At 37.3% G+C, this 10,481-nt stretch overlaps 1 protein-coding gene and 1 long non-coding RNA gene across 2 annotated transcripts; both read left to right on the plus strand.

Moving 5' to 3' along the window:
- Positions 1-5,056: 5,056 nt before the first annotated feature.
- Positions 5,057-6,664, plus strand: LOC114163607. Its single transcript, XM_028047912.1, has 3 exons — positions 5,057-5,687; positions 5,813-6,489; positions 6,590-6,664. Exons 1-3 carry the CDS (start codon positions 5,057-5,059, stop codon positions 6,662-6,664), a joined length of 1,383 nt encoding a protein of 460 aa, XP_027903713.1.
- Positions 6,665-8,923: 2,259 nt separating this feature from the next.
- LOC114162836 lies at positions 8,924-9,816 on the plus strand. The gene is made up of 3 exons (XR_003599306.1): positions 8,924-8,978; positions 9,404-9,545; positions 9,623-9,816. It is a non-coding gene; the product is annotated as an uncharacterized LOC114162836 (long non-coding RNA).
- Positions 9,817-10,481: the final 665 nt, after the last annotated feature.

Genomic DNA, 10,481 nt, shown 5'->3' on the forward strand with positions numbered 1-10,481 from the left:
TTGCATTTTTCGGGATTGGCTTCTATGTCGCGCTGGGTTAACATAAAACCAAGGAATTTACCTCGGTCTACGCTGAATACACACTTGTCTGGGTTAAGGCGAAGGTTGTATTGGTGTAGTGCAGAGAAGACTGCTGATAGGTCCTCAGCATGTTGGCGATGACTTGGAGACTTGACAACCATGTCATCAACGTATACTTCGACACATTGGCCCATTAGGTGACTAAAAACCTTGTCCATCAGCCGTTGGTAAGTTGCTCCAGCGTTTTTGAGACCGAAGGGCATGACCCTATAGAAGTAGTTGGCATCGTTCGTGATGAAGGCGGTTTTATGCATGTCAGATGAGGCCATGGGAATTTGGTTGTACCCGGAATATGCATCCAAAAAACTAAGTACCTTGTTCCCTGCCGCGCCGTCAACGAGTCGATCGATGTTGGGTAAAGGGTAGGCATCACGAGGGCAAGCCTTGTTTAGATCCGTGTAGTCTACACACATCCGCCATTTGCCATTAGCTTTCTTCACCAAGACAACATTAGAAAGCCAAGTGGTGTACTGCGCTTCTTCTATGAATCCTGCGTTTAGTAACTTGTCGGCTTCAACCTTAGCTGCTAGCCGATGTTCTTCGCCCAGTTTGCATTTTTTCTGGGATACGTAGCGAGCTTCCTTATAGATGGATAGTTTGTGGGATGCCACTTGAGGGTCCACCCCAGGGAGGTCAGCGGCTGACCAGGCAAAAAGATCTATGTTGTTGATGAGGATGGGTGTGATGATGGCACACTCGTCAAGGTTTAAACCGATGCCTAGGTTGATAAAGTGGCTATTGGGAAGCTCTAGATGGGAGGTCTCCTCAACTGGTTCGAGACGAACATCCCGGCCTACTCAGGGGTCTAGATCTTCGCCGGACAGGGCAATGCTGGAGCCAGGGGGTCGCTCAATGTGGTTGGTTTGTTGGATTGGGAGTTGTGGTCGCAGGCTGGCCATGTAGCATCCGCGTGCCAAGCGTTGGTCGCAGTGGATGGTAAGGATGTCACCGGAAGGGGAAGGGAACTTCATGGCCAAGTGAGGGGTGGAGACGACAGCGTCAAGGGTATTGAGGGAAGGACGACCCAGAAGGATGTTGTAGGATGTTGGCGCGTCGACGATAAGGAAGTGGATTGGGATGATTTTGGTTTGGGTCTCCTCCCGAAAGACGGTGTGGAGGTCGATGTAGCCACGGGTGGATACTTGTTCACCAGAGAAGCCATAGATTGGCTCGTCATATGGGACCATGGCGGTGTCCGGAAGTTGAAGTTTTTGGTAGGAGGCCCAATAGAGGATATCAATAGAGCTGCCCTGATCCACGAGGACTTTCTTAACAGCGTAGTTCTCGATTTCAACAGCGATAACCATGGGGTCATCTTGTTGATGGTCGAGGCCATGAAAGTCGTCATCTGTGAAGATGATAGGAGGCATGCGGCATCTGTGGTGGGAATGGGTGATATGGTTGATGGATTGGGTATGGCGAAGGTGTCTTTTTTTGGCAGAAGAAGTGGATCCTCCACTAGCGAAGCCACCAGAGATGGTATTGATGGTGCCGCATAGGGGGGGTTGGTAGGGGTGATGTCGATGTGGGCCGGTTCGGGTTCTTGGTTGGGGGGTTGGGCAGGGCGTCTGTCGAAACGGGAGTCATGTTGAGGATGTCTGTGGTCGGATCGAGGGGGGTAGCGGGATCGGGGAGAAAGAGGAATGGTCATCTCTACGGATGAAACGGCGAAAATGGCCAGCACAGACCAGTTCTTCTATTTTATCCTGGAGTGCTTTGCATTCTTCTGTAGTGTGGCCATGGTTGCGGTGGTAGCGGCAATATTTGGTCATATCAGCGTTGGGGGTGTGGTTGTCTTGCGTGGTGGAGGGATTAGGTCAGCTTGTAGGGCCTCGTCGAGGATGCGGGAGCGGGCTACAGTAAGAGGGGCATATCTGATGAAGCGAGGTTGGTGGGGTTCGCGTGGGCGGGGATCAAGGTGTGGGTTAGGTTGCGGGGTAGGGTTGGCGGTAGTGGCTGCATAGTCATTGTAGAATTTGGTGTGGAGGGTTTGCATTTCCTCCATGCGGACATAGTCGACTGCACGCAATTTAAGTTCGTGCATAGAGGCAGGTGGGTGGAGGTAGACGTTGGCGAAAGGGCCGGGTTGTAGAGTGAGTGCCATGCATTGAAGGATCATCTCTTGGTTGAGGTGTGGAGTGCGAAGAGCTACCTTACTGAAGCGATCTATGAACGCTCTGAGTGGTTCGCCTTGTTCCTGTCTAATGCCCAGGAGGGAGATTGTGGTAGTTTGGTGTGGGCGGCTGCCAGCAAAGTGGGTGGAGAACATGTAGGAAAGAATGTCAAAACTGTCGATGAAGTAAGGTGGAAGGGTTGTGAACCATTCTAGGGTAGGGCCCTTGAGGGTGGTGGGGAAGGCTTTGCAGAAGACTGCATCTTGGGACGTGTATAGGGCGACATGGGTGATGTAGACTTTGAGGTGTTCATCGGGGTCGATTTCGCCAGTATAGCGGTCCAGGGTGAAAGGTTCCCACTGGGTGGGGAGAGGGGTGTTGGCGATGAAATCGGTGAAGGGGTGATGACGTTTGGGCTGGTGGGGAGGGAGCAGATGGGGTGGGATGGGATGAGTGATCATAGCGGGGAAGGTGGAAGTAAGGTTATGAGGGGGAATGTGGCTTGTTGGAGGGTATTGTGGGTTGTATGGTGGAACATGTGTGGTGTGTAGGGTGGTGGGTATGGTGTAGGGGATCTGGGTGGTAGGGAGGGTGGCGGCAGGGGTTGGGGCTGCGGTATGGGGATGGGTGGAAGGGATAGGTGTTTGTTGGGTAGTGGTGAAGGTATGAGGAGTGGGGTTGTATTCGCTTTCTTCCTCTGTGGGCTGGAAGGCCGGGGACCTTGCAGCTTCAGAAGCTTCCTTGGCTTTTCCCTTCAGGTTGGGATCAGCTTCGATCTTTTGTCTAAGGCAAGAGTTCTCTTATCGTAGCGCCTCCATCTCGTCAGCGCTGCGTTTCTTCAGATCTGCCAGCTCTTATTGCATCTTCGCTTTGCCGTCTAGGATAGCGGCCGGGTCAGGGGTGATGCCAGCAGGTCCTGAGGGACCAGCATCTGCCTGCTTGTTTACTCCAGCTTTGCTACGGGTGGAAACCATCTTCAGAGAAAAACGAATACTAAAGGTGTTCGTCTCGTGCCCCACGGTGGGCGCCAATTGTTCCTGCAGAGAACAAATAAGATGAGTTAGGCACAAGCATCACCTTAGCATGTAGTCCGTTATCTCCTCGGTTGGCCTCTTCCCGGTTGGTACATGTCAGCTTGAACCCAGGAGGGGTTACCTACAGAAGAGTCTCTGAAGCTCAAGTAAGTCAAAGCTCTCAGAGAGTCAAATCTGTGATTAATGAATGCGTACCTTTAATAACTGGGGTCCATGTGTATTTATAGAGCATTAATTATGTCTGGTTTTGCCATGGGCCGGGCCTTGGCTTGGGCTCTAGTTTGGGCTATAAGTGGGCCTGGGCCCTAGCCTAGGCCCTTAGGACTTGTTGAATGTTGGGGGGTTTTCATTGTACTGGGTTTATTGGAGTGGTCGGCCTAGGCTTTAATCTTACTGGATCTGTTGGAGTAGTCGGCCTAGGCCGGCTACTTATCTTTGCGGCTTATGTTGGTCATATGAGGTGCAGGTTGTTCCAAGTTGCTCCTTTAGATGTTTAGGTTAGAACTTTGTAAAACTTAGGCTAACTCAGCCTAGGCTGAATACTTGACTGCCTTGGTATATGTATTGTTTACTTGTTTGGTCGAGTTTGGCCGGGTATGGTACACAAGTCTATAGATTTACCAATATTTTTATAATTAATATAACAAAATAACTTTTTAAACTTATTTAGGTCGGATATAAATTTCAAAGAAAAAACTGACGGGAGATAAATCAGTCTCAAATTTCATATTTTTAATAACATTTTATTGAGTTATTTTGTTATTTCCCGTCTCTTATTTCCCCTTGTTATCAAGTTAGGCAAAATTGTTATTCATAAGCAAATTGCAAATTTTTACTTAAAACTAGCACATCAGTAGAATTTTTTTATTAAAATCAATAAATTCGTTACTAATTTATTTTATTAAATTATAACTAATTTGATTGAGATAAACAAGTGTCTATGAATAAGATAATTTACTTCAGTAAGCTTCTAATTTATAATTTATTTTGGTTTATTATTGTCCTTTATAATCTTTAATTTTTTATTTGTTATTATTTATAATTACACATAATAAAATTTATAATAAAAAATTAAGGTAATACTAGTTTAAATTAATAAATAAAAAAATTAATTTTTTTAAATAACTGAAAATTAATTTTGATCGACAGTCATTGAATAATATAGTAAATAAAACTACTTATAAAAGATTATACAACTTTTAAAAAAATCTAAAAGTAGAATTACATAATTATAATTTTTATATGTAGTAGTTATATTTTTCTGTAATTTAATAAGTTAATTTCTTCACCTATAACGAGTACATTTTCAACTTCCAAAGTAGTTTTGCCGTATGGCCCTAATTACTTTTTGTTTTCTTGGAAAGTTAAAAATCGCATTTTATTTTCTGACTAGTTACATTTAGGCAAAACCTTAGGAGGTAAGTAATGACGATTTGCTACTCCGTAAGTGTAAAGGTCGTATATTATAAATACCTTAACACATTGCTTTGGAAATAGTGTCAAATAACGCAACAATATCCATCCATTGTGTAATTTCAACGCACGCCTTCCTTTTTCCAACAATTCAAATACTATTTCCAACTACTGTCAACAATCATAGCAATTTTACATTTTAATTAATATTTTAAGCTTCCCTATCTTTTCATCAAACAACTCAAATTGTGGTAGTTTCAAGAAATTGGCATTCAATACCCAATGATTTCAAAATTAATGACTAGAAAAAGGACGATAAAAGGAATTTTCATTAGCACAATGGTTATAAGTATGAGTACTCAAATCGTTTACTACATATCTGTTTTCGTTTTTTGACGTTGGCTAGTTGCAAGCATGGCTACTGATACTCAAGCAGATGTGCAAGTATCATTGAAAGTTGTGGTGAACAAAGAGACTAACAAAGTATTATTTGCCGAAGCTGAAAAAGATTTCGTAGATGTGTTATGTAGTTTTTTAACTTTGCCTTTACGAACCATTGCCAGACTTGTAGAAAATGAGTCCACCATGGGGCCAGTTACAATAGGTTCTCTGAATTCACTCTATCGTAGTGTGGCAGCTCTTGATAACAACTGTCTGTGGCAGCAGGAAGATAAGAAAATATTATTGCATCCTAGGAACATGGCTGAAGATTTTTGCAACAGTCTCAAACTTAACATTGATGACACTCAGCCCAAAATATATTTTGTCTGCGAGTCTATTTCATATCTTTGTGACTCGATATGTTGCACATCAAACTCTTATTGTCGGTGTGGCAAACCTAGAAACCAGGAAGCTTCGTTGAAAAGTTCACTCAAAGGATTTGTCAATGATGTTGCGACATTTGTCATCACTGATGATTTGATTGTAATGCCAAATTCTATGGATTATTCAAGTTTTGCTCATCTCCAGAATTCCGGAATTAAACATCCGTGTTTATTGAAGGAAATTATAGTGAATGTCACCAGGAAAAAGGTTCTTCATCTACGTTACTTGCACTACGTATATACCGTATTTTAATTTGAATTTTTGATCTTATGTATGAATATTAAAATTTTGTACAGGTGCTAGATTTGCTGAAGTGATCTCTGCTTTCCAAGTCTTGTTTAACAGATTTCCTTTTAGAAAAAAAACCAATCATTCAGACGCCAACGTTTTTGTCGCGTAGTGCTGAGAACAATAGCAGCATCAAATTCAAGTTGAAGCTTGTTATAAGAAAATCAGATGGAAAATTTTTGTACGCTCAAGGGGATAAAGATTTTGCAGACATGGTTCTAAGTTTTCTGACATTTCCTTTGGGAGGAGTTGTGCGTAAGTTGGGAGGAAATAGCTGTGTGGGCAGCATTGATGGATTATACAAGAGCGTATCTGGTATCGATGAAAACTTATATTTCATGTCAAAAGCAGCAAAGAACAGGCTTGTTGATCCTTGCTTGTTCCCGCAGTTAAAATTAAGCATCCAGATTTTACCCATTCTCGATTCATCGGAATTAAAATATTTAGTGTATCATCGATATATTGATTTTGGAAAGAAATCTTTTGTTCATTATTTAAAAGCGGATGAGAGTGTACCTGCTAATGCAAGTAATTCTAATTTCTTGTCACTTAGTGGTTCTGAATCACCTGGAATAAGTGATAAAGGTATTGTGAAGGGATCAAAAATGTTCTCTGTAACAGATGATTTGGTGGTGGCACCGTCATCTCTTTTTGCAGATTTAAATTTGATCTCGAGTTTGAATATTTCTTTCCTTGATGTGAAAGAAAAGGTTGTTACCATTGGATTGATGGAGGTAATTGTACCTTTATTTCTATCTTTTTGTCATATTTTTGTGTCTGAATTTTTATCCTATTTTTATCATGCAATTTCTAATCGTATAAATTTTGGTGCAGTGTCTTAATATATTGAATGCGTCCTTAACAACAACGTCTGCTCTCTCAATTGGCCTCCGGCACTTGATTTCTTAAGTAAAGGTTGAGAAATGAGAGCTTTTTGTGCTGAGTTTAATTTATATGTTCACCTCCTCTTACATAAAGTGTTGGATGCCGGAAGATCAGAACTTTAAACCCGAAAAAAAAATAATGACATTTTAATGTTTGCAACATTTTTGTTATTTTAGTTTATTTTTATTCATATTTTATTATTGTGTTCAATTAAATACATCACCCTAAAATCTTGATGATTATTTAGGACAGTATTACTAGAGATAACAATTCGGAGGGTTTTAGTGAGCTGATCTGAAGGCCCGTTAAAAAAAATCTTGATATCCCGCACAGGCCCATCATGCGAGACACATCTAACACATTTTTACGCATATTTTATATTTGTTATTTTTCTTTAATATTACTTTTTTGAATAAATACAAGTAGTCCATAACACTTTTAAAGATCAAAATATTTGTAAAAGTAAGTTGTTAAGAGGTCCATCTAAAACAAATTATTTTTATATTATTTAATATAACTGGTTAGGTTTTTTTCAAGTGTAATTTACCAATCGATAATTAATTGTGCTCCGGATCATTACTAAATCGAGTTTTTAAGGTTGTAATATAAGTTGTTGCAAAACACTAATTAGACACGTGCTTACAGATGTATTTACTTTTTTTTTTAGATTATTAAGTGAAAATACATATCACATATATATGTTTTTACTTCTTTTTTTCTTAATAATAAAAAATGAAAGTTATAATTATAAGTACATATAAATAATTTATATAATATCATTACAAATAGTTTTTATTTATTTGTATAATTGTTTTTTTTATTACAAACAGTTATTTTAATTTAATAGAATTGTTATGTTAAAAAAAATTGTTAAATCGAAATAAAGAGTTGTATTTAAAAATTAATTTTTAAAAGATAGAATTCACAAAAATAATTATTTTAATTAAAAAATGATTATTTATTAAGCAATAAAAATTGAAAAAGAATGGGAAACCTATAAAATGTTTGCTTTATTTAAAAACATACAATATATACAAAGGTTAGAAATGTCAAATTGGATAACACAGTCCGTCTAATTCACTATGGATTGACCACTTAGTGAGTCAACCCAATCAGTCTCACATATTAGCGATGCAAAAAAATTCAAACCCGGTTTGACCCTTACGGGTTGGTGGATCAAATAGATTGTCTCATTTACTCACTTTATTAAAAAGAATACATTTTTTTTCTTCCATCTAAAAAAATTAAATTATAATTTTGATTAAAATCTAAATAAATTTCAGCACAATCCACATACAATCCAAAAGGATTTTAAACTTCAAATACAAACCAAAACAAAAAAAAATAAAAATTAACAATGTGTTGTCTAAAAAAACCAACCTAACTTGATCCAAATGCAAAGTCCAAGATAATAAAAAATCCTTGTGTGAGCCTTTATTTGCGGGTTGGTGAGCCAACTCGGTTCATCACGGATTCAACCCAGGTGAATTGGGTTCTAGGTGGGTCGGATAAAAAATTAATCTGTACTAAAATTTGTAAAAAAATTTCAACTCAAATCCATGGTGGGCCGGGTTAGCTCATAGGTTTCAACCCATTTTGACAATTCTAACAAAGGCCCATAATCTCATTTAATTAGTCTAAATATTAGGTAAGTACAAAAAATAAAGAAAACAAATAGGAATCTTCAATTAATTTCACATATTTTATAAATGCAATTATTTTAGCTTATCATTATATAAAAAATATGACTTTTTTTTCAATTATTTCATTATTAAAAGACCGACGATAAATAGGATTTCTATTAATTTGAGTTTCATTTTATACAATCATTATCTTAAATATTTTTTCTATACCTTTTATACCTTCTCTTTATATCTTTGACTTCATCTATTTGGAGATCGAAGTACGCTATATATAAGACTCTTATCATTAAGGTCTACAATCCCCATTTGACAGAGATATCTTTGATATCTTCTCTATTATGATTTTCTTTTAAGTTTTCTATAATGATTTTCTGTTGTTTGTATTTTTCACTTTATATTTAAGTGTATTTTAGTTCCGTAAAATAACTCAATTCCCATATCTACTATATAACTAAAAAAAGATAAGCCTAATGAAATTACTTCAATACCCCAACTTATTTTGTTGACAAGTGTCCATTTTTGGTTTTTTAGTCATTCTACATAATTTTGCATATCTCTTCTCCAACTGACACATGTCAACTCCTTTATATACTCCGTATATTCACTTCATCCTTCTTTCCACCTTCTTCTTCCTTCAATCTTCAAAGCTTTCCACCGCCTACTTTCATATTCATCTTCTTCCTTCTTGTTTGGAAGTTAGTTCATTCATTTTCTTGGTTGAACAGTTCCTTTTGTATATGCTTTGATATTCTTTGGTTGAAATTTATTTTTTCTTCAACCTGCTTTAAAGCTTCAACCTTTCTTGATTTTGTTTGGTTGAAAGCTTCAACCTTACATTTGTTGTTTCTTTGATCTTTGTATATATTTATTTTGAACTTGCAAGGTTCCTTATATTTTCTTGATTTAGAGTTAGTTCCTTCCTTTTATCATAGTATTTTTCTTACATTTCTGAATTTTTTATGGTCCAATGTTATTGCAATCAACGTTTCTTGATTTTTTTTTTGTTGAAATCTTCAACCTTATATTTGTGGTTTCTTTGTTTTTTTTTTGTTCAAAGTTTGTTCTTTTATTAGTTATATAATGTATCTCATGTCTATATATTGCTTTTGCATATGGCTAGGGAACTTGATATGATCAAAGATATTGATGGAAATAGAGAAACATTGAAACTAACCATCAGAATTATCGATCTCTGGGTTATGGGAAACAAGGATTCTTCTGGATCAAAAGGACACATAAAGATGATTCATATGGATCAAAAGGTAACTTACTTGGTCAAAGTTAATTTTTTATACCTGGACATAATATGATAATGATTTTTATGTGTTTTTATGTTTAGGGCTATGTTATACCTACAATGACTAAGAAAGAAGATATTGAAATATGGTAAGACAAGCTCACGGAGGGGACCACTTATAAAATGCATAATTTCAAGATCTTGAAGAACAAATCTCAATTTATAGTTTGTGATCACCCGTTTAAGTTATTGTTCATTGGAGTCACCTCTGTACGACCTTAACCCATTGCAAATGTACCTATGAAGGTTTTCAAGTTCAAAAGTATCAAAGAAATTATTGAGGGGAATTACTCTACTGATTTGTTGATTAGTATATATATTAACTTGCCTTTTTCACTTGGTACATCTATTTCTATTTTAAATATTTATTTTGTCTTTGTGAAGCTGTGATTTCTAAATTTTTAGATTAGTGGATTTGTTTTGACTTTGTGATGATGTTATTTGTAAATTTTGTAGATGTAATTGGTGTGCGAACAATGTTAAGATTAAGGTGCAGAACAATAATGTCACCTTTTGTAACACCTCAGTTGGATATTACTAATTTTTAATAAAATAAAATAAAATATAGAAATAAACCTCATTTATTATACTGTCTTTTCCCAAAATGCGGGAAAATTAAAAACCTTTGTTATCGTAATAATTCAAAATCCACAAATGTTAGGAACAAGGCAATAAAGGAAAGAATAAAGGAGAGAAAAATAGACACAGAGATTTTAACGTGATTCGGCGTACAATGTGTATGCCTACGTCCACGACTACACTAGGAAGTATTTGTATTTCTGGTGTATCTTAAAGCTTTACATAGAGTCTCTTATATAGTAAAATAGAGAACCACATCTCACTATTCTAAGCGATGTGGGACTAAATCAAGCACCATAATTCTAACAATTCTCCCACTTGG

The sequence above is a fragment of the Vigna unguiculata genome, chromosome 9 (genome assembly GCF_004118075.2).
Source record: "Vigna unguiculata cultivar IT97K-499-35 chromosome 9, ASM411807v1, whole genome shotgun sequence".
NCBI lineage: Eukaryota > Viridiplantae > Streptophyta > Magnoliopsida > Fabales > Fabaceae > Vigna > Vigna unguiculata.

Bases quoted from the DNA above. Each gene is read 5' to 3' on its own strand.
- LOC114163607 (XM_028047912.1), top strand. From the start codon at position 5,057: ATGGCTACTGATACTCAAGCAGATGTGCAAGTATCATTGAAAGTTGTG. The intron at 5,688-5,812 runs GTTACTTGCACT...CTTGTTTAACAG, and splicing joins GAAAAAGGTTCTTCATCTAC to ATTTCCTTTTAGAAAAAAAA. The intron at 6,490-6,589 runs GTAATTGTACCT...ATTTTGGTGCAG, and splicing joins TTACCATTGGATTGATGGAG to TGTCTTAATATATTGAATGC.